Raw genomic sequence first — 26,354 nt, 5'->3', positions numbered from 1 at the left:
AAACAAATTCTCATTTAGACTGGTTTTGCAAGGAAAAACTGGGCATTTCACACGTTTTGTGTTAAAGACTGAGAGTTGGCCAGCAAACAGCAGAAAACCAGTGGCTGCTACCTTCTGAACTGGGTTTAATCAGTCATTAAAATACAGCAGTTACCTGAGAAACAAGGTTTCTCTAATGACTTTAAATAAGTTTTCCAGGTAATATAACCTGCAGTAAAAAGCAGGCAAGACTTTCAACTTTTGTGATGCAGAATGATTGGAAAGCAACCAAGTGAAATGGAGGGAGTGGGTAAAACATCAGAGCAATAAACAGGGACAGGAGTTGGGGAGAGATCTGAAAACCTCTTTGTTTAAGAGCTTCTTCTGATGCATTGTCACCTGTGGCCAGACCGGATTGCTAGTTGTGCTTCTCCAGCACCTGGCCAGAAAAGCTTAGTTGTCTTGATGTTGCCATGTGACTCATTTCCTTTCCAAAAAAGCTAAAGTAAATACAGTGAAACCTGTGCCATGAACTAACTCATGTGTTACCTCTATTCAGAGTTACCTGCTATGTCGTACTTGTGATAAACAACAAAGGCACACATGAACCACGGTCTCATTCTTTCACCCATCAGAAATCCTTTGCAACATACCCAAGCACTTTCATTTCAAAGAATACTCCTCTCAGCCTTTTCCCAATAAAGGAAAAAAATGCTCTGAGCTTCACTCTGAAAATACGTGCTCCCCCGGAAAGTAAAACCGTGAACTAAAAACTCTGATTAAAGAAGAAACATGGGAGTTACAGTCTGCCCTCATTTCAAAGGGCCTCCAGCTGAGGAGGAAGAGGGCTGAGCAAGAAATGCTTCAAAAACCAAACCTTTATTTTACTGTCAACATTTCCCACCTCTTCTATTAAGAGCTTTAACAAATGCGAAGTCTGATTGGTGCTACCAGCTTCAAAACACTCTGCACTGCTGTGTACGTTTTAAAAAGAAGAGAGAAGCAGCAGTCCCTGACTTTCAGGTGCGCAGGGATCAGCCCCGCAGGACACCGGGAGTGCCCCAGGTTTGCAGTTCCCGTTTACTTTTGTGCTTGGTGCTCACTTCAAACTGAGGAATCCAGCCAATCTCTGCGCTCGCTACTGTGTGCAAGCTCCGGTTTGCAGCCAAGGCAGATTAGCCACTTTGCTGGTGAAACACCACGCAACACATGCTGCCTTGTGCCTGTCACCCAGCAGCCTCGTGGGAATGCAACCCGAGCCTGGAGGAGCAATGGAGCGGCAAAAGAAGAGGTTTAAAAGGACAGGAAGAGAAACAGCTCAGAAAGAACAACAATTCTTCATTTCCAGATTCTGTTATTAACACTCCTGTCTTTACACGTACAGTTAGGAGATGGAGAGGCTGTGATTTGTCAGACTTACTTTTTTTACCAGTTTACCTGAGCAAGAACTGGAGGGAAAGCTATTCTGATAGCTGAAAAACTATTAAAATTTCATCTAGCTTAAAATAGTCTGGTTTTCTATATAACACTTGCTATGTCTGTGCCTCTCCTTTCTTTCTAGTTTGTGTTAATATAGTGATGTAGTTAATTTGAGCACCAAAGACAATATGGTTTTGAGCCCTCAGTTTTACAAAGGCTGGCAAGCAGTAATGCAACACAGCAGTGGAACAAATTAATTCAAGAACACAAGTGGCCATTTATCACAGACAGCTTTGCCTTTGAACCCAAACCTAAGACGAGCACACTGCCAGGTATGGATTCTCAAACTCTAACGACACCATGCAAGCCTGACTCGCAGCCCAGGGTAAAAGACTTGCAGCTGTGACAAGTTTCTCCTGCCCAAATACATAACCCCACACTCCCTTCAGCCCTGGCAGAGGATCCTGGTCAGACAGAAATGCACAGTTAGATTTATGATCCAGGCAGATCTCACAAGTTGGGTCAAACTGTTCCCTGCAAAGAGGAAATAAGCCCTGCATAATCTATACCTCCCCACACCTTCCCTTCCAAAGTGACATATTGTCGTCTCCTCTACAGGCAGGCAGGGAGGCTTTCATAGCTTGCTGCCCAATTACAGGAGGAATTCTCCCTCCCCCTCCAGCCGGTACAATGGGTTCTTTATGTAAATCACTCAGAAAAATTAATACACCATTAATCCATCAGTAAAGCTTCCTTTCCCATCTCTGCCCTGCAGCATGAGCACAGGCTAAGGAAGGCAGCACAAGAAACTTTATGGAAGTTGCATAGAAGCCAGCAGCAAGGCTCAATGGTTCTTCTGATCTGTGCAAGATCCCATCCCACAGGCGTTAAAAGCTAATCTGGCACCGCTGGACCATATCAATATACCAATAGTCAAAAGTAAAAATTACTGGTTGTAAACCCTTTTAAGAAGTTTTTCAGTAGCGAAGTAGGTTAAAAAACAATCTTCAAAGCACAGATTAAAGTTGTGTCCTAGCATGCAGGGAGCAAAGCACAAGCATATACATCCTGTGTTAGTGTTCCTGCATACAAACCATTTACTAAAGCCACAATCTGTTCTGACACGGAAGTGAAATTCTGGTCAAACAGCTATTAACTGCTCCAAGAAATGAAAAGAAATAAAAGGCCCTTTGAAGATCAAATGCCCTTCGAGAGCCTGCTTGCTTTTACAAAAGTGACCTTACAGCACAACAGAGTCAACCTTACACTTTCTATTAACAAACTACTGCTCTGGCAGCACTAGAGAAATTACAACCAAATCACTCACTTTACTGAGTATTTTCAACCTTGCGTGCACACATGCTCCACTGCCTGCCAGCCAAATACAGGTCCTGCTCACCAATGAGCAAACTTCTGAAATTTCTTTTGATTTATGGCAAATATGAGGTAATTGTTTACTTAGTGACCTGACAAACTTCATTCAAAAACAAGCACAAAAAAAATAAAAGTACTTTTTAGAAGTCTCATATAAAATATACTCCAGGTCTGAACACTTCAGTCAGAGCTGCTTATCTCGTATTCTAGATGCCCCCTTCTCTCTGTGGAGCAATTCCCATCACTTTCTCATCATCTCTTTTATTTTGCATCTGGGACCTCTTCTCAGTCTGCCCTCATAAAACAAAATACACTTAAAATTTTTCCCAGCAGGACCATGAGGCAATCATCCAAGAAAAGCCACCCAGTCGTTTAGAAGTGGAGTCTTAAACAGCTTTCGGTTCCACATTTTGAAGAGAGATTCTAGCTGCACCTGCCCAAAGACTCTGGCACCAATGACTACAGGCTACAAGAAGCATAAACAAGACTTACCTATATCCCACACAATCAGTGCCCAGATGGGAAATTAAAGCCTTTTCCTCTTAATTACTATAAGCTCTTACAGATTTAACCCCCCAATAAACTTGGCAAGGCAGTGCTGCACCTCAGCTTTTGTGCTGCCCTCCTCCTCCTCGTCCCCACCTGCGGCTCCTGGCCCCGGCGGGACGCGAGCAGCGGGACAGAGCCGCATGGAGCGGGGCTGGCACTTGGCAGCCACCTCAAGGGTTAAAGAGAAAGCAAGTCACCTTTCCTCGGCTGGCTCCGGTACGTCCAGGTCTCGTCGTCCTCGTCTACCTGCTGCACGCACATGGAGGAGAGCTCCCCATCGCTGCGAAACAATCTCTTTGTCTGCCTTGACAAGGACGAGAAATTTATCCAGCTGACAGCACGCGAGAGGGAGCCTGGGTTTTGTTTGAGTTTGAAAGATCTCGAAACACACTCCTTTTTCATTTTCTTTCACGCCAGCCACTGGCGTCGGTTCCAAAGAGACGTCTCTGAAATTGTTCCTGTCCCCCTTTCTCAGCGGTTTTAGCGGGAGGCTGAACAAACTCACTCCGACTTCAGTCCAGGTTTTTCCTCGCTGCCTTTAGAGCAGCACCAGTATGGAGGTAGGTGGCTGTGCCAGCGCAGCTCCCCCGAAGCTGTTTTGATACAGCCCTTAGGGAGCTGCCAAAGAAAACAAAGGGGAGAAAAGCAGCAGAAAGTGGCACCTTGCAGCAGCAGCTCAGTAGAGCATGCAAGGGCTGAGCAGAGCACAGCACCGAGGCAAGTGTTTTCCCCATTCTCCACTCAACAGCAAAAACTGCAGCTCCACTCTTCTCCCTGGCATCGCTGCCCAGGAGCGTGCAGGCAATTCCGTGCCCTCTTCTGGCTCATCAGAAGCAGCCCAGGAGGAGGAAGAGCAGGCAGGGATCACGCCTTGGCATGGCTCTGCTCACGAGGGACAATAAAGCGGCTGCACTTCTGCCGCCTCATTCCGGCTGCCCTGCTCTCTCACAGAAAAGCCTGGTGCCGGAGCTCCAGGAAGGCTCTTCTAACAATAAAACCGACTGCGTGGCTATCGCTTAGGATTAGAGTGAAATATGATAGGCTCGCTCTCCTAAAAGCAAAACTCCTCCTTTCCTCAGCCAGCTCAGCGGCAGCACAAACTTCTGAACTCTGCGTGCAGAAATAGGAAAGCACTTGCGCACCTCTGCGGACTTGGGGAGGGGGGAAATAAAATCCTGGAGCTTTTCCACACCAAAAGCATCCTGACCAGTGTGCTGAAAACATTAGTGCCCCCGTAACACGTGGTACATTTGAAAGCAAACTAAATAAAAGTGCATAGACATTAACAAAATCTGAGCAGATATTTAGTGATCGGGCTCTCACTGGGGTCACTACAGCTCATAAAACAGGTTTTGCTCCCAGCTGCCTTCTCTTTAAACTAGCAGCTAGGAAAAGCACTCCACAGTGTGAAAGTTTTAAAAAGTCAGGCACTACTGAAAGCTGCAGTGCTTGCCCTGCATGCCAATAGCAATGCTGCTCCCAGAAGGGAATAAGCCTGCAAGATGGAGGGGCAAAGGGGGCATTTTTAAAGCAGACAGGAGTTGGTTGTACCAAGGCACCCCAATACCCAAGGGTTTTGCTGGAATTGCTCACCAAGATAAAAGTTGACTAAAAACCCCCACAAGTTTCTATCTTGCAGCAAAAAACCATATGAATGTGAGAGATAGCACTAAGGTCAGCTCAGTGAATCCTCAAGGAGATGGTGGTAGAGAGGAGTCTGGGGGAGAAGGGGGCGCGAAGATGAAAAAGAACGCAAAACCAAAGCCTTTATCTGAAGAACAAACATTAATGCCTTAACGTCCTAACGGCTGCAGATGATGTTATCGAAAGGACAAGGATCGTAAGAAAAAGAAGGGTGAAGTGTTCGGGCTCCCGAGCTGCCGGTCAGATTTACACTATTGCAAAACACGCCCCAACCCCTTGGCAGATGCTGCCTCAGCCCTCTGGATTCTGCTGCACAGTCTCTTCAAAACCATTAAAAACAAAGGCTCTGGCTTTTTCTGAAACTTATGGCTCTCTGACTCATAATAAGAGGATAAGGTTTAACCCACTGACTGGGAGGCAAAAAGCTAAGTACTGTATCAGATTACCCTATGAATCAAGCAGGCACACCAAAGTGACCTTTGGCTCCCACTAACACAGCACAATGGGTCGGCCAACTGTCTTCTGTAAATAATTTAATAGGCTGCATTTAAACTGACCTCACTCCAACAAGGTAATGCATATGTACATACACAGGTCTCCCACCATTTCCCAAAGCCAGTGGTGCTGTAGCGGGGCTGTGGAGGGAGGGAGTGCAAGCTGAGTGTGTGCTAAGTGAGTGTGAGTGGGAGCTAACACACTGCTAACACTTGTTCTTCTCACTGTGTCATCAAGTCCTGCTAGTTGGCTTTTCTGTCATTGTTCATAGACACCACTCCCCATCCCTGATGAGACAAGAGACCTGCTAGGGTTGGGAGGTTTCCTTTGTTTTTCTTCCTTTTGCCTACAAGAAGACTTGAGAATGTGGAGTGAGGTATCCCTAGAGACCCAAGCACTGAAATACCCCTTTTGGAGCAGCTCATGTACAAATAGGCAGGATTTTATATAAAAATCAAAAAACCGTGCTTAAAGTGAACTTAGTTCTTTTGACAAAAAACAAACATTTGGAATTGCTAGTACTGTAAAGTACAGAGAACTGTAAACTACCACAGCTATTACTGCCTAAATTATACAGAGCCAGATGTATAAAAACCCTGGTAGGAACTGCAGAATCACAGTCATCTCCGTTCTCCTGTACTACTTAAAAACAGAAGATCAGAGGAGCCAACAAGAAGGAAACCCTTTCAGGTTAACCCAAAATGCCAGAGTAAATCCCAGAGGCCTGCCCAGAGTCTAGGCAGCAATTTAATTTCAGGAATTTTCCTGACCTGTCTGTACCTCTGCCTTTTTAACACAGCGCTGAGTCACAGCTTGGTGAGGCAAGAGCAAAAGCACCATGACTGACCATAACATTTCCACTGTTACTGTAAACAGAGTAGTGCAATGCTTTGCTCAGGGTTTGGTATCATTCGATTTCATTGCAGGAAAAGATCCATTGCTATACACTTCAACACTGTCACCACCACAGAATGCTTCTTATTTCTAGGTGACAAGCTTAATATCAGCATAATCGTTATACATGTGGATCAAAAATAAATTTCCCAAGGTCAAGAGAAAACAGCAATTACCATTTGATAAACAATACATGTTGAGTAACTGTTGCAAGTTAAGCCATTCTTTAATCACTAGCCAAATACAAGGCCACGGAGTGGGAAATCCGTCCAGAGGAGGGCAGCAAGGCTGGTGAGGGGCTTGGGACACAAGCCCTGTGAGGAACGACTGAGGGAGCTGGGGGTGTTTAGCCTGCAGAAAAGCAGATTCAGAGGTGACTTTATCACTCTCTATAACTCCCTGAAAGTCAGCTGTAGCCAGGTGCGGTTGGTCTCTTTCTCCAGGCAGCAGATGACAGAACCAGAGGACACAGGCTCAAGCTGTGCCAAGGGAAATATAGGCTGGATATGAGGAAAAAGTTTTTCACAGAAAAAGTGATAAAGTACTGGAATTGTCTGCCCGGGGAGGTGATGGAGTCATCATCCCTGGATGTGTTTGGAAACAAGACTGGGTGTGGCACTCAGGGCCAGTGTTTCCTTGAGCTGTTAGGGCATGGGTTGGGCTTGCTGATCTTTAAGGTCTCTTCCAACCCGGTGATTCTGTGAAATTTTAGCATCTGAAATACTGTAGAGGCTTAAATTTAATTATGTGAAACACTCTATAAAGCCATATGAAAGAGACAAGTACATTTCTAATAAGCTAAGCCAATTTTCGAACATATTTTCTCCCTTATGAAGACATCATACAAGTATATAGGCTTCATATTTTCCAGATTATGTATGTAAAGGTTAAGGCATTATTTTTTGGTACATTTTTAAAATACAAATCCATCTCAGTAAAAAAACATGAAGGAATCACAGAAGAAGAAACACAGGGCTTGAAGAAGAAAGCTAAACTGGTTCCTTCCCCTGCTCTTTTTTATTTATTTCTTTTTAGAGGTGAACGAGACCATAGTCTCACATACCATCAGGATTTTTACCATGCATCACAATCTGATGGTCTAAGAATTCTCTAAAAGTTGTTAAGCAAACACATGTACATGGTTCACAGCCACTGTGTTCTCCTAATGCCAGGAAAAACAGCAAAAAAAAGTTTCACAGAAAAGGTTTTGGTTCAGTGTAAAAAATCAACAAAGCAGAAAGACAAAAACCCCAAAATGCCACAGACGTGCTCCGTTTTTGGCTTTTGGCATAATTCCTATGTTAATTTAATTCCTACATTTCCTAATCTATCATTTCTCATAACTCAAGAGACAGTAACATGGATGATTCACAATTACAGCTTGCTGGGACAGCTCATGCTCCAACAGCTGAGAGGACACCTCTCTCTCAGGCTTCTGAGTGTTTTCCTTCAGGTGATAACAACTCATCATCAGCCAGTCATAAAGCCATTTGGATTAAGCAGCGGCAAAAAGCCATTGAAAACTCCTTCCCTGCAGTCTCATCCCATCCTTACAAAGATCTTGCTGCAGCCAGCCAAAGGAGAGGGGTCCTCCAGCAGCCTCCTGAAAATGCCTCCATCCCAGAAACCACCCCAACACCACCAGATCAGCTACATATGGTCACCTCCCCAGTGCCCTCATCATCTCCAGGCAGATGTGCGGGAATTTCAGTCAGTTTAGAAACCTTGTTAACCTCCATTGGAGGTCTTTATCTAAAATGTGCCTTTTCGTTTACAGGTACCCTGTGAAATACTCACATAGCAAACCCACAAAGTAATCTATATTCCTGCATGATTTTTTACAGCAAAGCAGCCACGGAGAGCATTCTGGTATAAGAGGGCCTCAAACTTCCAGTTAAGGTTGTGTCCCTTTTTATGTGCAGGGCACATAAGTGAGAAACTTTTTCCCTCCCAGTGTGAATGGACCTGCAAGGGGGAAAAAATAGTAAAGAAATAAAGGAACAAAAATGAAGTTACTTGCCCAAGATCACAGAATGGATAAGCAGCAAAGCTAAGAAAAGAAAGTAGGTCTCCTGGCTACCAGCCTTGCGACCTACTTAAGTAGGCCCTGTCTCACACAAAAGCAATGCCTATTAATTGTTTCTATCACAACCCTTACAGAACCTTTGAATGCCCTAATTATAAAGAAAAAACTTCCTTTCTGTTTGTACCCTTTTGGATTTCTGAGTGGGTTTTTTTTTCAATTTAAAAAGAAATACACCATATCCAAACTAAAGGAGGAGGGAGTTTTATACTGTAGGACTGCTTTGAAGCAGCCCATCTGCATTTCCAACTTCATTAGATCCACGAGGAAAACAAAAGAAAAACAAATCAGACTGCAGACAACTGTTTTATCCTGCAGAGAATAAAACAGCTTTTGGACAGGTCAGTGTGATATACCTGCTACCAGTGTCTCTTCCTCCTTTCAGCTTCTGTATTCCAGAAGGATTCACTGCATCAAGGCAATGTTTTCTCTGATTCAACAGCTGCACTTGCTTTGATAGGGAAATTCTGTATAAACAAGGGTACAGTTTCTATAAAGTGCTAGGCTAACCTGGAGCTGGTTCTCCCCTCAACACCAGCTGTATGTAGGGATAATGATGCCTCTTACAGAGAGAGACAGAGAGAGAGAGAGAGAGAGAGAGAGAGAGAGAGAGAGAGAGAAATCGAGCAAGGAACACGAACAGTACAAACTGGTTGTTACCCGGAAAGATATTTGTAAGAGGGGTGGACCCAATGTCAGAATTGCCCAGAAAAAAAAATACTGTTCTTCTCTAAAATACCTTGGTGCCAAAAGAGCAGGCAAGCTAACTGTGCATAGAGACATCCACCTGCTTCAGCCGTATACAAATGCATTCACAAGCTTTTGGCTTTCTTCATCAGCATAATTCCAGATTGATGCAACTGATGCAAACCCCAAATTTCATGGCAAATGTGCTTGCAAGTATGCAAGGAGTAGGGCAATTACTGATGGCAGGAGCAGTTTCAGGTACTGATCTCTGCTGGGTGAGAGTGTGATGGATAGATACCCTCAAGGCATTTAAAGACCTGGCGGTGTGACACCCGGGGACACGGTTCAGTGGTGGACGTGGCAGTGCTGGGCCAACAGTTGGACTCAATGATCTTAGAGCTGCTTTCCAGCTTTAACAATTCCATGATATTCTGAGGGATGGATACAGGAGGAAAGGGCTTGATCTGCGTAAAGTTTCAGCCTTGCCTACACGCGGAGGAGTTTTTCCTTCGTGAGGTTTGAGCTGTCGTACAGCTTAAGGGGTCGAGTAACGGGGCTTTGGTGACTTCGGGCAATGCGCAAACATTTGGGTAACTCACGGGCATCCCTCCCGCCCAGCAGCCGGGACCGAGCCCGGCCGAGGCGGGCAGCGAGTGCCGGCAGGTGGCAGCAGGGATCCAGCCGGGATCCAGCCGGGATCCGCGCTCCCGCCGCCCGAGGGACCTCAGCAGCCACACAGTCACGGTGACACACGGGAGTGACTTGTCTTTCAGCAGTTTACCTGCAGTGAGCTGTTATTATCTCTGCTTGAAAAGCAGTTAACAATTTTAGTGGTTTTTCATTGGGGCATGACAAGTCACTAATTGAGACAGCTCTGCTAAGAGCTCCCTCTAACTCTGGTCACCCCTCGATTCCCACACACATTCTCCTAGGCTGTGGGGCTCTTGCTTTCAAAACCCCCTAACTGTAGGGTCACCTCTTTTCCAAAGCTGAGGCTTTGGCCAGAGAAGTGCTGTGCTCACAACTGTTTGCCAACAGATCCCAAGTGCTGATAGACTGGGAAGATTAACTATCTTAGTATGGAATTTTTGCGGACAGAGTAAGTTTTCTGTCTGAAGGGAGGATTGTGGGTTTTTCCCCCCAGGCACTCAGCTGTTCGCTGAATCACCAGAAGTTATCAACAGCAGTTCTGATCAACACTTTCAGAGTCTGGGAGAGAAACTGGAGAGGTGCTGAGCAGCATTCAGCACCTGGGCGCTCCTCTGCCCCACTGCAGTGACCCCGACTCCAGCAGCAGGCAGCACCCCCTCCAAGCCTCCCGCACAGCTGGCACAAAGGATGCTCCGAATGAAAGCACCCCGTGCCTCACAGGGCAGCTCCAACCTCCCAGGAAAGCTGTGTGCTTTTGTAGTATCCTGTATGCACAGGTACTCTTTGCTCTGGAATGCTCCACAAGGAAGATAAGAGTTTATAAACTCACCTTGCACTGCTGTAATCTAAATTGTAAGATCAGTTTAGTCTCTTCTGCTACTTGATTCAGCATATTCTGTGTTCATATTAAGAAGGGACTCAAAACACTTTTAATACCTGACTGCACAGAAACTTTGCAACAAACAAGTTACATTTGAAATTTAGAAATAGGAGGCTTTGGTGAAGCACAAGAAACCTCTACAGAATCATCCAAGTTTCCTGTGGAAATGCTGATGGCCGTATTGAAAGTAACTGGAAGCCAGTTGAAAACAAACTGTATAAAAAATTAGTCAACATGTAATTGAAGATCATTCTGCCAGCAGGAAAGTACCCTAAGACAACTAAATAAATGTCTGTTTCCCACTTCTGTGATTAAGAGGATACCAGGGAAACTGCGGAAGGGATGAGGCTGATTGCTTTGAGGTGGAAGCCCTCTGCTGGTTAACATAAACTAATTAGCACACTAATCTAAATGTTTTTGTAGATAAGAGAACCACAAAGAACAAGAAAAGAGACAGTGGCTAAAGAAAAGCAGAGAAGAACCATCAGCATTTCAGAAATCCTTATTCTTAATTTTTTAAACTTTTTTCCTGTTTGTATTTACATACCCTTTGAATTACAAAATAATAAATCTTACCAGGTCTTTGCAATAATAAAATGCTAAAAAGGAACTTTAGAACCCTGTGAGACACTTGGGCAGACCTGACCATTCCAACAGTGAGAACACAGCTCATGAGTGTTATAAGCAGGTCTCACTGTTTGACATATGAACCACAGGAAAGTATTTCTTCCTACAGATACAAGTGCTGCATGTGCACATCTTTTTGTCTCGAGTCCTGTATCTTTAAAACACATTTCAAAATTACTTCACATTCAAACCTTACTGAAGCTGTATGTAATTCTCTTCTAGGAACCAATCTAAGCATGTGCAGTTACTGTAAACCATGCATAAATACTGAGCTTCAGAAGACAGACAAAGGGCTCACATTTGCATGTGTGTGCACAGGTACAGCACTGCAGCCCTGCTTTTTCAGTTTATTGCTGTGTTTACATGCCAGCTAAGCCTGGCACCTGGTAAGTACAAAGGAGTGTGTTGCAACTCTAGACAAAATTTGTAAATGAAACTCAGCCCCACCACACCTGGAAGAATGCTGCAATCTCCTCTCTTCCTGACAACAGGCCCTAGGTTAAAAGAAACTCATTTCTGGGTGGAGGATGAGCACAAGGAATGTTGCTGACACACAGAGGGTGAGGAGAAAAACACTGAATTTGTGTCTTAGTTACTGTCCTACATAGTTATATTTAATCCCAATCCCAATTAAAATAGCTCTGCTAAAAGCCTGATGAAAATGCAAGAGAAAACAAAACTTCTAAAATAATGAACATATGGCCTATGTGTGTGCTCTCTCTGTATGGAGTGCCTGTGCATGTGCTCACTCCATATGTACACATCCACATATTCAGCAGGAGCACTGTGACCAACAAGAAAAATTTTCTCCCTCCCTGCAATTTCCCCTTCTGCCATATATAGGTCTGAAATCAAAGTTGATTTTTATTGTTTTGGGTTTTTTTTTTTTTTAATCTGAAACACAAATATTTTCCCCTACCAACAGAAGTTCCTAGGTAAAAAAACCCCGGAGAATACAGAAGAATAGTATGCAGGGTCAATCCTGCAGAGCCTGTGGTCCCCCCTAAATAAAATATTTGAGACACAGGAAGTGTTCACCTTCATCAGCTGTGAAAATAAGGTGAGAACAGGAGGTAAAATTTAAGTCCAAGTTGTCCTCAGTAGAAGAGAAGGCAGGATAAATAAGAACATTCACACAAGCAGCAGGAATAATCTGATGCTACCTCTCAACCACTGGCATGTGAAATAATCAGCCTCAACAAAACAGTTGCTTAGTCACAGTTAAAAAACCCAAGAGTATCAATTCTTAAATCACAGCACAGAGAAATTAAATCAAGGGTTTGCAATCTTCTGTAATTTGCACCACATCATCTTGTTTATGTATCTAAAGAAAGCTCATCTTCTGGCACTCACTGAAATACAGGGTGGGAAGGGTAGAAAGTGAAAGAGAAGACACATACTATTGAAATTACAGGTGTAAAAAATGTTTGTTCATCAGATACTAATCTGTTGGGAGCCCAGTGGATGTCTCCCACAATAGTAACACCCCAAACCCACTTCTCCCAAGCAGGAGAGTTTAGAAAGCAGACTCACTGCCTTCTCACAGCCAATGCCAACCACCAATCACTATTTCAGGTGGTTTCATCAGGGCAAAAAAGATTCACACCTTGATAGTCATGGTTAAATGAAGTCATCCAGACATTTCACTATTAGCCAGCGGACTAAATTACAGGCCTAGTCTTCACTTAGTGCTTTTGCCTGCCCACAAGACAATCTGCTTGGATTACCCTGCCAGCCTGAAAGCAGCTCTAATGTACTCATCACCCAGGTTCTTCAACATTTTCCTTTTCAGATGCTTGGAAAACAAGCATGAATCCTGATGTATCCTTCAGCTGGACTTCTCCTGTGGCCAAGGCCAAAATATTGCTCCAGTCTACACCATTGTTTTTTTTCATCTTTTGGCACAACTGCCAGCTCACATGCTAAATCCAGTATTTCATGAGGAAATACTCCTTGTCCTTCTCCTTGTCAGAAACAAGGAACGTGGCTGGAGCTGGATACCCAAGCTTCCACACTTACACCAAAAGAAGTGGAGCATCAGATGTGCAGGAGAACATGCCCAGGTCCCAGGGTGGCACAGCACCACAGCAATAATATGTCTTTACATCTTTCAGAAGGTCATTGGTAAGAAAAAGAGGGACCCAAAATGGAAGCCAATTCCCTTTCTTACTGTATTTTCTGTGTAAGTAAAGGCCACTAGAGATAACAGGATATGCCATATCAATTTAAATGAAACACCTCCCCCAAAAGAAAATATTCAACTCTATGCTGTAGAAGATAGATTTTTATTGTAATGAAATCAAAATTAAGATTTAACTGCTGTGTTTTTCATGTAATTCTGCCTGTAAAGTCAAGCCAAAATCAGTTCTCCCCAACGAGAACACTACATCACTAAATGCTAATGGCAAACAAATTACATTGTGAAGTAAGAGATAGTATTATTTCACTTGCAATAGACATTCCTTATTTACAGGCATCTGGCAAATTGCCTGCAATAGCAAGAGATGCCATGTAGATATTCCTAAAGAAATAAGAATACAGACGCATGGGATTAGATACATAATAAATTTATGCAGAAATACTTATTATCTAATCATGTACTCTATCCATCACATACCACATTCTTGTTGTGCAACCAAGTTTATTCACCCAGGGGAATCCACCAAAAATGAGAATGCTTCATATGTATTTATTCATCAAATACAAATAACAATGGTTTCTAGATGGGAACTACCACCTTCTTTTGATTCACATGCCTCCCATGCTACACCTGTTCTAAACTCATCAAGTTGACAAGATTATCAAGATTGCTTAGAGAGCCAATATTTCTCGGGAGTACTTTTTTCCCCCCAACATAGTGAAGTGGAAAATATGCTGGCTCTCTCAGCCAGCTCTGGCATAGAGATAATGCCATGCTCTGTGGTTAACTGCTGGCTCTTCTTCCTCCAAGGCACTGTGAGTCATCTCTGCTTTCCACACTGGTATCTTCCAAACAATTCTGGGTAAAACTCTGCTAGTTCATTCTCACCAAAGACATTGTATGAGAGCACAATTACACAGAAGGGATCACATATTAAACAAGTTTTTTTTAAAGCATTCCATTAAAAAAATGTGCAAGGCAAATATTGCAGTAACTATTAATCAAGTCTAAAATTAAATTAAAACTAGCTTCATGAAAGATGCCTGGCCATTTTCTGGCATTTAAGGCTTTCCCTTCAAGCACAAGCACAGTCACAGCAGGATTTGCTACTCCCATCCAATGGCACCTTTTCCCAAGCTTAGACAAACAGATGTGAGGAGACGCTTTCAATCCCTACTTGCAGACAGTATTGTTTTTTCATTATGACAAAGTGTTGCTGAGCTTGGCAGTAGAAACCACCCACTTTCAGGAACTCCCAGTGTAGTTAATATTCCTCTGCTTAACAAAAGATGCCTTGGTCTGAGGCTGTTGCTACAGGCTGTTGTTACAGCACTGCACCCAACTGACCTTAATTTATGAAGGGCCGCTCTGGTTACAGAATCCTGAGTTATTCTGCTTAGTTTAGGGCCAGCAAAATGCAGCAGATTGACAGCTCTAAACATCACTCAGGAGGGGAATGAACAAATAAATAATATCACATACTGGCTAAAATATTTGGTACCTGCCAGCACCCTTCAGCAATGGTTAAAAGACATCTTAAAATTCAGATTGCCAACTTAGTATCCTACATGTTTTGTCTTAAAAGAAAAAAAAAAAGTAAGTGTGCCACTTTTTAGACACTTAATAAAGAAACTAAATGACAATGCAGTTCCTTAATGGCTCCCAAATTCTGGGTGCTCTGGGGGTCACTGTGAGAATCTCAAAAAAAATCCCCTTACAACATTCACCAGGAGAGTGCTTGCAGCCCATCCTCCTGGGTATCAATGGGATCTACCCTGAGGTGAGGGCATTACCTTTTCTCTTGCTCTCAAGTAAAGCCAGGAAGGCAAGCTCCTGTCCCTCCCTCCCCACCCTCTGTGTGCACCTCAGCTGGGCTCATCCTGTGCTGGAACACTGCAGCCCCGGCCTCCCAGAAATGCTGAGATTTCATCTAAAATGAAATCCTGCATTCTGGGAGCAGCCAGCTCATGGTCCCAAACCAGCTGTGTCAGCACAGCCAAGGACACCCAAACCTGAAGGAGAAGGGTGGACATGAGCACTGAAAGAACAGGAGCTCCTTCTAGGCAGGTTAAGCTGCTTTAGCCCCAAGGCTACAACTGTCCAGGAGTTCTGCAAACTCTCCCTTATGTTCTCTGCTGAACAAATTCAGGGTATTGATAAGGAAAAGAAGAAGCTCTGAGCATAGTAGTTCCCTGGATGTCTACTCAGCTTGTAATTCAAATTAAAAAATACAGAAAAACAAACAAACAACCACTTTGATTTGCAAACAGAACTCTTATTTTGGGGGAAAATCTGTTTGGAATGGTGTTTCTTGTGTGTGGGGTTTCTTTTTAAAAAGTGCTTTATTTTCACTGTGTGTGGGAAAATGATGCCTGAAGTCTTTGGCAGTTTTCAACACAGGAAAAAATTAAAAAATCTCCATAGGGGTGAGGTCAGGGTTGAGCAAAGAGAGCACTCAAAACATTCATGTGAATTGTATCACCAATATAGACTCGAAACACTTCATAAAAATGAGTGACAAATTCATTGAGATGGCAGAAAAGAAATATGGCATCCAGGATCTCCAGAATGTCATTACCGGATGCAGACTTTCTTTTTTTTTTTAGGTTTGGCAATCAGTTTTGCTATGTTGGAAGTTCCCTCCTATGCTAAGAATTATATCCAAAAGCATCTCAGCAACCAGCCAAGACAGAGATCAAGAGAGGGAAACATTATTATGTTCTCCCCAGTTCAGGGAAGGATGAAGCCAAGGTAAATAATTTGAGAGCCGTCTTCCGAAGTAAACTTTTCTCTTGGTTCATGAGTTATTTCTTCATTGTCAGCCAACTATAAACATTACAATTTGTTAGCCCATTGAAATTAAGTGGAAGTGTATTTCCACCTTAATTCCAGAGAAACTTGTTTCCCTTACAAATTGTTTAACTCCAGGCCTCCTTGACAATGCTGTTGTCTGCTACTTGGCTTTCAGCACTGATTTTGCTTTGATTTTTCATGGAAACCTTCAGCCTCAGACTGTACTATAGAAAGCCAGTGCAACAAGACAGGGCAGAAATACATTTCTGTGCTAGAGTGGTAAGCAGGGAGAGAAAGAAACAAGAAGACAAGTCAGTCATGTGAGTGAGGGTAGGACAGGCATCCCTGGCATTCCAGCCCCGATGGAAAAGAGATGGAAAAGAGATGTCACTGCCTTGCAGCTGAGGTGCTCACACAAGCTCACTCCTGAACCAAAGCACACAGCATGCACATGCCTCCACTCAGAAAAACAGCTCAAGATGCACCCTGAAATACCCTCTCTGCTTTCAGCAGCAGGTCCACTGAATAGACACTCATCCTTTAGGCACTACCAGCTACTTGTAAGCTTAGAGAGAGCTGTTGCATTTGCATGTCTTCACTGAGGTTCATCTGCAGTTGTCCTACAGGTTCTGCCTGTAAAACTGGGTCTGCCGTCTCCTTGCAGGGAGGCTGGCCTCCTCCTACCTTCCCTTCCCATCCCACAGCTTCTCCATAATGACTGCTTTCTTCTCCACTCATGGACACTGTTAGTCAGAGCTACAAACAGACACACGAGAAAATATCTTTACCTTCATCAAACACTCTCTCCAATATCCCTCCCTCCCCTTACGCAGCTTCCCAGGATAGCACAAGTGGGAAACTAAGCCAAGGAAGGCAAGATAGCACAGAGAACCACAGAGCTGCTGTGCATGCAGGGTGTGGGGGAGCAGCATCCATGTGCACCTTTCCCTCAATGCCTTTCACAGCGCTGCCAATTCCTGCAAAATTCAGGGTGAATCACATTTGTGCTGCTTCTTCCCACATCCCAGTTCTTGGGAGTCACATATCTGGGCAAGTCACGTCTTCTATCTTCAAAGGAAAGTGAAAATTTCTAAATATTATTTGAGGGATGCAGAAATTCACACAAACTAAACATGATAAACATTCAAATCCCAAGAGGTATTAAAAACACTTGTTGTTTCCATATTTCACAATTTTTTGGGGGGTAAGCTCAAGATCTTGAGTACTTTGCTTAAACCCAGTTCTACAGGTGGGAAAATCTTAGCCAGGTTCTCTGCAGTGGAAAGAGTTAGACTGCAGGAATGCAGCTAGAGCAGGAATAAGGGATGCTTTTCTGGGGAGGGTGCTGAATGCTTGCATACAATAATTTTAATTCCTGTCGAGGTAATGCCTCATCAGGGTGGATGCAAGATGAAAATACAGGCTTTTCATTATCGGATAATTGGATGCACACCCTTAGCAGTGAAAGTAGTTTGTTAAGTAGTTAATTCATCTCCAAGTAGTGAGAACAAGCATGCTAACAAAAATACTGCAAGGTCCCAAGGGTTAAAAAAGAAGCAAGAACTGAAGCAGCAGCTGTATGAAAGTAAGAAATCTTGCCATATGGCTGAAAAGGATTTAGCCAGTACAAACCAATAACACACTCTCTTCCCAAAAAAAAAAAAAAAAAAAAAAAACCCAAAAAAAAAACAAAGCCAAAAATTAGCGCAAATGGTTAAAATTATTTCACTCAATAATTAATGAAACTTAAAATCTTATCCTACAATGCTTCTTTTACTCAGAGAGTTTACTGAAAATCTGATCTCAATTTTTAATAAAATTAATCATTGAGTACACTCAGATTTTATTCAGGCTTTTAAAAAACCCCAAACTTTAAAAAGCTCTCATTCTGAAAAGAGCAATTCCAAAGTTGGGGTTTTTTTAAGCACAAAGTAAGCAACACCTGAGATAACCAACGTGGGACTGTCACTAGCAAGTCCACCCCCTCCCTTTCTTTAGCAGCTGTGTGTAAAATCTCTTTCTCAATCTCACTAAACTGGGTGTGTATAAAGGCAAGCAGGCAGCTCTGGATGGATGCCTCCACCTAGCTATCAATTACTGTCACAAGATTTGTACTTCATCTATTTTCTGCCTCTCCCATTTCATTTTCCCTGCATCAGCAGTAAATTTAGGACAAATCCACAAGACCAAAAACTCAATCACTGCCACCTATTCAAGCCAATTCACCAATAAACGAGCTTACCAGTTTTTATATTGCATGATGTGAAAGATTAAACTGTAAGGTCCTACAGAAAAAAATCCTTATTATATTTCCTTATTTTCTTCTAAGAGACAGGTCACTATTGAATTAACAGGTCAGCTTTCAAAAAAAAGCTGCTTTGTTCTCAGAAAAAGCAAGTAACTAAATGCAGCATTTAACACTTTGTATCTAAAGATGAAACACGCCTACAAATTTTGTCAAATGACCTTTGTTCGCTATACGCTGACATTTTCTTTTCTCTCTTCTTTGAGAAAATTAAGCCAGTATATTTAGGGGTGAGAAAGAAGGAACATTAATGACTGACTATATAAATCAGGGCACACTGAAAATGTTTTAATTTACATTTAATAAACTCAGCCATTAATTGATAGGTTTGCCTTGAAAACAAGAGGTGTAGCCCAGATAACTTTTCTGTTGCGATCAAATGAACAGACAGCTGGCACAAGATAAGTAGTGCAGAAGAGTCAGTTACTCAAAACAAATCATAATTCCTTTAAACTAAAATAATGTTTTGGAATTAGAACCCAGCAATAGTTTAGAATATTTACCAAAAAAAATCCCATGCTTATGCTATGCAAAGGAAGATGATGATGAGAGTGCTGGACAACATAGGAGTCTGCTAATAAGGATTTGAAAGAAAAAAATATAATCAGCAGAACGAGAGCTGGTGTTTCCATCAGAAGGATGAAGATGAACCCCTGCCCATGCCCACATGAAAGATGAGACAATTTGGGGATAGAAGAGAGAAATATTTCCTTCACCCACATAAGGCAAAAAAAGCTATAGCTTCCTTGCATTCAAAGATCTTACAGGTTTGGGGCATTTGAACATGGGTTGGTTTTGTTTTGTGATTTTTTTTTATTTTCTGTTTTGGGTAGGGTTTTTTTGTTTTGGTTTGGTTTGGTTTTTTTGTTTGTTTGTTTGTTTTGGGTTTTTTTTTTTTTTGTTATTTTGTTGGTGGTGTGGGGTTTTTGAGAACTCAGCACAGCCCTCATATGACAAAAAATGAAAAACCTCTTCAATTTTATTGCTCCCTTTCAATGCTCTGAAACACAAATCATGGCTAAAGAAACAGCAGCTACACTCTACTGTCAATCTGTTGGTCCACAGCTGAAGCAGTCTGCTACCATCTCCACTGTTTCTATATTACTGCTTTATTTCCTCTTCTCAATTTATGGCATTTCTGAATCATCAACACAAAAGACCAAAATAGGGTCCTGGTCTTGGGAATTGGGAAGTTCTCAGGAAACCTGGGGGTAGTATTAAGGAACAGGAACTTTGGCAAACAAGAGAAAAGACATACAAGGAAAAATAAACTCCATTTAGTAGGATTATATAGTCAAACTGAAAAATGATTTTTTGATCTGATGTATAGCTTGCTGGCCCTTTGTTAAAGCAGACACACATATGTTGAATGTATATTTAAAAGCAGAATACTTCACTAAAGTATACTGAAGCTAAAAAAAAATATTTGTAATGGAGACCATAAAAGGGAGAAAACTGTGGAATGTGTTACGATCATCTAGCAAAGCTGTTCCCTAGCAATCAGCAGTTTCAAGCAGCCTATATCAATCCTGCTCTTAGACACAATAGAGTCTAGTCTGAAATACAAGCCTAAACTAAGGCAAACCATTAGAAAATTCTCCAGAGATTTCTTTTTCTTTTTTTTTTCAGATTTTTTTTCAGATACCAGTGGCAGGAAATCCTGATGGCAAAAAGCATAATGAGTTCAAAGCTCTGACTTTTTAGCAAGAGGATGGAATCAAAACACCTCCCTACACTTTGCACTTTAAAAAAAGGAAAAATAGAAAGAAAGAAATTAGATAAAAGGAAAACATCGACAGAGGTCTTCATCGTAGTAAAAAAAAGGCCTGGAAACAATTAGCAACTGAAAAATGGAAGAGGAAGAGCAATAAAAATTTTAAAAAACCTTAAAACACTAAGTAGTAAAGTATTCAATTTTTATGAGTAAAACATCCTAAAAATTGCAGGCATGTAACTTAAAGTTTGATACATGCTTCCACAGAATTTAATGCAGTTCAAAATAAAACCAACCTCTTTAGTTATCGACATTCCAGGGCCATAAACCTGCACAGCAAGTCATCAAAGCAAAACATCTGTGCACTGTCCACACATGCAGCGCGTGCTTATGAAACAGAAAGAATGATGTCATTTCAGCCTGGTTTTTATTATATCCCATTTGCTAAATTCTCAGCAGTATGGCCCTGCCTCTGCCTCTCAGAAACAGCCTAGTGTTGCTTTGCCAGCACTCGGGACTCATTTAGAGTGGAAGATGCTTGCAGCATCCCATGGTCCAAGGGCTCCCTGTCATGAGCAAAGGAAGATGCTGCATGGTTTAATTTACCTGCCACAGCTGCCAACAAGCCCTTGCCTATAAATGAACCTGAAGTGATACAGATTTTGTCAGCATTCTCCTTGTGCCATCAGTGCAGCCAGCAGCCTGCTCCCTGAACACAGCTGGCCTCCAGCAAAAGGGCTCAAGTCCACACAAAGCAACACAAACACAACACTGAAATCAAGTTTCTCGTGGAGATAAAATCTGCTCTCCAACAAAGAGCCAATGCAACCAAAGCTGAAATTCTCAGACATCTACTGTCCTTGAGGCTGACATGTCTTGAGCCCACTTGATGGAGCAAGGAGGGAACACCACATGCAAGAAGAAATGTCAGAGGCCAAACACATCATGGCTTTTCCAAGCCAACTGCACTCTGTCCATCAGCCTTCATCCTTCAAGCTTCATCCCCTCAGAAACTTCACTTGCACCATCTCCTCACCACTTGTTCAAAAATTCTCCCAAACAAGTGCCCATTTATCCACCTGCCAGTTGTTTCTTGAACCCAGCTGTTCCCTCCATTCTCCCACCGCTGTTCCCTGTACCTGTTACTTCTCCTGAAGATGATCACTCATGTAATCAACACATTTTCTACAGAGACCATAAACAGGAGAATTACTCTTGCAACCTGCAGAAACACTAGAAAGCATGGCTAGGCTAACACAGCACTGTGCTGCATGTTTCTTCCCCTTTGGGGGAAGCTAATGTAAATAAAATAAACAGATTTCTGGTACTAGGGCTTGGAATATTCCTAGAAACTGTCTACCAGACTAGCTGCCTTTTTTTTTAAATATACCATTCTAAAGAGAAAGACAGTGTTGTTGAGCAGAGCATATAGTTTTATAAACTTGGCAATTCATTTCTTGTTTTTACTGATTTGAGAAGGACTAGCACACTTTAATGAGGGCTTTGTAAATGTGGACCCTTGGCAATTCTGTGGAAGGATACAGAGTACATGTGTTTCTCTCAGACCAGTTCCAGGAGATGGTGGAAAAAAGCCATACCCCTCGATTCAAATGAAATCACTCCTGTGTCTCTTCCAAAAATTACAATAGCACCATGTACAAAACTCATCAGTAACTGGAGAATCTTGGACTTCATTATTTAAACCTGGATTTGATGCAATATGAATGCTTTTTCAAAAACAACTTTTCACATAAAGGTGTTAATATAAACTCAATCATATGTTTTGGGGTTTTTTTTTTACACATACCAACACTTTCTTGTAATACTCTTGGACTCTGTAATATTGGCCTTACACACTGCATGTAAAAATAGTCTGTTCTCTTACCAAATAATGGGCTTGAGGAACCCCAGGGGTTTTAAATCTGGACAGGCTGTAATGGAAACGCAGGATCTGCTTGTGGACTCTGAAAGGGAAGCAATTCCTTCTCCTAGGGCTGTGGAGGCCAGCCTCCCCACGGGATGCTCCACTTGGCTGCCTCTCCAGCCAGTCACTGCAGGCACACTGCCTTCTTTCCATCCCTCTCATCTCTTCTGGCCCTTACCTGCTCTGATATCAGGGTTACAGTACCTGGACAAACTGCACAACAATTCCCTCTACCCACACATTCGTCCAAACTTTCATGAGTGTTGTACTAGTCCTGAAGGGAACGCAAATTTTTAAAATTCCCAAATGTATCAATTTCCTGCTTTAAAACAGTCTTTGCATATAAGGTGATCTAAGCCAGCTACATCCACAGTCTAGTGCTTGAAAACCTGGCTGGATAACTGAGAGAAGTATTTCATTTTGAGACCCTAAGGTAAACCCCAGAACTCAGGTTTACTCCAAACAAAAACATCAAGTGAAAGAGTGACTAGCAACAGATAAGGGTCTTAAAATGGAAAAACTTTACTAATATAAATTAAACTGCTTTGACTGCCACTGAGAAAGAAAATACTATGAGCACTTCGCCATTCCTATAATTAATGGTAAGTTCTTTAACATTCTAAAATTATATGAAAGCTATCAATAGACAGAGGACTTCATTAAAAGCTTTTGATATTCTATAAAACACATATAAGCACACATTCACAAAAAAAAATTTGATGCAAAAATGGAGTGTGTTCAGTCAGCATCTTCTCTCTGCAGGAAATTACTCCCATCAGACATCTGCTTATATCTATTTATACATATACACAGTTTCCATTCCTTTTAAATATTCCAGACTGTTTAAATCTACCCAATAGTTGAAGTCCCAAATACAAAGCAGCTAGCAAAAAGGTCATCCAAAAAGAGATGCTGCTCCTGGAACATATGAAATATTAAATCCCATTTAAAAGGCATTCTTAGTTATACTTCAGTTTATAAGTCTCCCCCATCTGGAGTGAGGCAGTATGGGAATACTGACACTCATTTGATTGTATTCTACATCTGAATTTTGATGTCTTCCAGGTAAAGGTTCAGTTCACTAGTATTCCTTTAAAAAAAAAAAGGAGTTGAGAGTCTTTGCCTTTTTTAATATTTACTTTGTTAAAGTGGTTCACTGATTTAGGTTTACTCAGCAGCATTTTCTGTTGTTATTTACACTTGGTTTAAAATGTATTGTGCACTCAAAATGACAAATACTTAGGTTAGAATCTGTGCACTTGGACTGTGGCCTTTTACATACACCAAAATAAATTGTAAACTTTTCATCCATAAACCAAAATGCAGCCTTTAGCTGTACAATTATAGATACTGCACGGTTCTCATAAAAACCTTCAGTTGCTCCTGCTGTAGTCAATTGTCCCCTTCTAAATATAGAATAGTGCCAGGCCTAGACACTCAGGTCACCAGGTAAAGCTTTGCACAGCATAAATCTGTCACCACCTTTGCTCAAAGCATCTCTTTAATCAAAATTCATTTACTGTGACAGTGAAAAGCAGCCAATTTAGACAACACAGCCAGATAAATCTGAACCCGTTTGTCCTGTTTTCAAAGGAAGGCGATCACAGTGGAAACTCAGAGGAGTCAGCAGAAACTCTAGCAAGTTGTCAGCCTGCCAACTGACCTTTTTATTTTTTTGTTTGTTTACTTTATCTTCTTAAAAAATGCATATTCACTGCACTAATTACCAAGTTCCAAAGAAATTTATGCAGGATCAGAAAACTCCATGTTTCTGTTCTGCTTCTATGTAACAATTACAGTTATTAGAGGCATGGGTAGCCAGCCAGTACCACAAATAAGATCATGTATTTCCCATAATTATAAGGGGAAACATTAAGACTAATATTGTTCAATTTTTCCAATGAATATAGTTACCACTGAACTCTAATTTGACTCATATATGTCAACATGAAGAGATAATAACAAGTGCACTCGTAAAAGGAGGGCATTTCCCTTAGTGATGTCTAAGGCATAAATGCTTTTGTAGTAAGCAACTACAGAGTAACTCTAGCTATTTATGTATTTCTTCCGTCTTTTTGCTTCATACATATATTTCAAAAAATCATAAATCTGCCATTTATCTACAACTAAATGAAGACATTTGCTTTAAAAATAACAGGATATACTTTTCTAAAGCAACTTACATTTCATGAGTGACACTGAGCTTTAACAAAATAATAAAGCTGTGTTCCACCAAGATCAGTTCAAAGTACCTTAAAATATTTAAGTATTCTTATTAAAGTGCAAAGCTGAAAATTTTACTGGAAATTAACATATCTTTACAACTTCAATAAATGCTCCAGTCCAGGCTACCAGAATAGAGACGGAGCGTTAGCACAGGTTACTGAAACTCAGCATTCTTGGGGAAAATGGAATCACACAGTTCCCTGTGGCACATCCCGTGGTTAATGAGGGAGGAATTAGCAATGTTATTACATTTACGTTTTCATAACAAATGGCTTTCTCCAGGGAAGCCCAAACAAATTACTCCAACTGTTAGAGCAGCGCAGCACACACGGAGCTGTGGTTTGACATCTTGGCAGCAGCGCTGCCCACCCGCAGCTCTCCCTGTGCCAGGCAAGGGACACGGCTGCCCCTACACACACCTGGCCCCAGGAGCTGATCTGGCTGAAAATTAACCTGGCAAAGTCAAGTAAAGCAAATCAAACCTTCTGTGGGCAAGTTTCCATGTCTGCACCACCGTCTGATTCTCCGTGCGATCACGAACACACGTGCGCCAGCGCAGGGAGGGCACAACAGGCACGGGGGCCAAAGATCTGCTCAAAACAGGCCCCAAATTTTCTTCATTTCCCAACGAAGCCCATCAAGAGAAGAATACAAGTGACCAGTTGCAGAGGTGCAGCTCCAGCTGCAGCACTCCGGAGCTGTGCTGGCACTGACCCCCTCCCCAGCCCCAGCCCCAGCCCCAGCCCAGGCAGCTCCTGCTGCAAAGCTGCTGCAGTGGCAGAGGGACCAGCCAGTCACAGCTGAGAGATGAGGCAGAAGGAAGCCCTGAGGCCCCAATTTCGTGCAGCTTAAGCCGATCTAATTGCTGTCTGCCGGCATCCCAGCCCTCCACTCCTGAGCCTATTACCCAACAGAAAATTATCGGGGTTTTTTTCTGTTGTGTCATCCCATGGGTTTTGTTTCTGTCTGCTTACTCAAAGGCTCAGCAAAGAATGGAGAGTGGGACCACAGCAGTGGAGGAGACACCATTCAGCTCACAGATAGGTTTTCTTAGGCGGCTGCTGACCTACAGCTTACATTAAATCATTTTGCAGCAATTCCTACTGTCTTCTTTTAGATATAAGTCAGCATTGCCACAAACCTTTGCATCACCCATACTTCTAATTTAACTTAACCTTTGCTCATAGGCTGTACATTAAAATAAAGAGCTGTTGAAAATACTTCTCACGTCTTTCAGGACTGTAGAATGTACAGGTCTCACCGCAGCACTGCTCCACAGTGCTGCCACAGCAAGTCATCAAAGGGATGCAAGGGCTGGCTGATGATTCCTTTGGGTCTCATAACTTGCATACTAAATCCCAACTCTGTAAAGCAAAAGTCAATCAGGACTTCCTCCAAACTGCCCTCTTCAAAGCCGCGGAGAAAGACTGCGGTGAGACATGGGGTGGAGTGGCGTCTCACCACAGGTTGAGGGAAGTCCTGACTGAAGCCCAACATTTGCAGGCTCACTCAAACACCCACAAGTGACACTGAAGCTCAGTGGAGCTCCCAGGCTGGGTGCTGAGGCAGGTTACACACCCAGGTTCAACAGTGCACCCCCGGCAGGATAACCATGGCTGTGCCTCTTTATTGATCTTCTCCGACAGGAGAGAGCCAATGCAGCACGGCCGCCACAACCTGTCATCACTTGAGTGTGACAGCGTGGCATTTTCCACAAATAAACACAGCATGTACTACTACATGATCGTGCTACAAAGGCAGGGCCAGGATCCTTTAATTTCCTGCAGTTGGTGGAAAAACATACAAAAGAAAAACACCATTAAGATCATTAAGGAGGAGACGCCCTTGTCTGAAATCACCATCCAGCTACAGACACCTTAAAAGAATTAATACCTGCATAAATATGCCTTTGTTTAGTGAATGAGATTTCTTTCTGCTGCATTTCCACTAGTGAATTAGTAAGTAGGGAG

General features: G+C 42.4%; 1 protein-coding gene across 8 annotated transcripts in view; it reads right to left on the bottom strand.

Moving 5' to 3' along the window:
• NHSL1 (NHS like 1) overlaps positions 1-26,354 on the bottom strand; it is a 181,019-nt gene that overhangs the window by 102,277 nt on the left and 52,388 nt on the right. For 2 of the 8 annotated variants that reach the window (XM_064708320.1, XM_064708323.1), the window contains exon 1: positions 3,519-4,293. The exons of the other annotated variants lie outside the window; for them this stretch is intronic. In XM_064708320.1, coding sequence (XP_064564390.1) covers positions 3,519-3,723 — 205 coding nt within the window. In that variant the 5' untranslated portion in view covers positions 3,724-4,293. Of the gene's footprint in view, positions 1-3,518; positions 4,294-26,354 lie in introns of those variants that run through there. 8 annotated transcript variants of the gene reach the window in all.

This window comes from Zonotrichia leucophrys, chromosome 3, assembly GCF_028769735.1.
Source record: "Zonotrichia leucophrys gambelii isolate GWCS_2022_RI chromosome 3, RI_Zleu_2.0, whole genome shotgun sequence".
Classification (NCBI taxonomy): domain Eukaryota; kingdom Metazoa; phylum Chordata; class Aves; order Passeriformes; family Passerellidae; genus Zonotrichia; species Zonotrichia leucophrys.
This window is presented reverse-complemented; position numbering and strand designations above follow the sequence as displayed.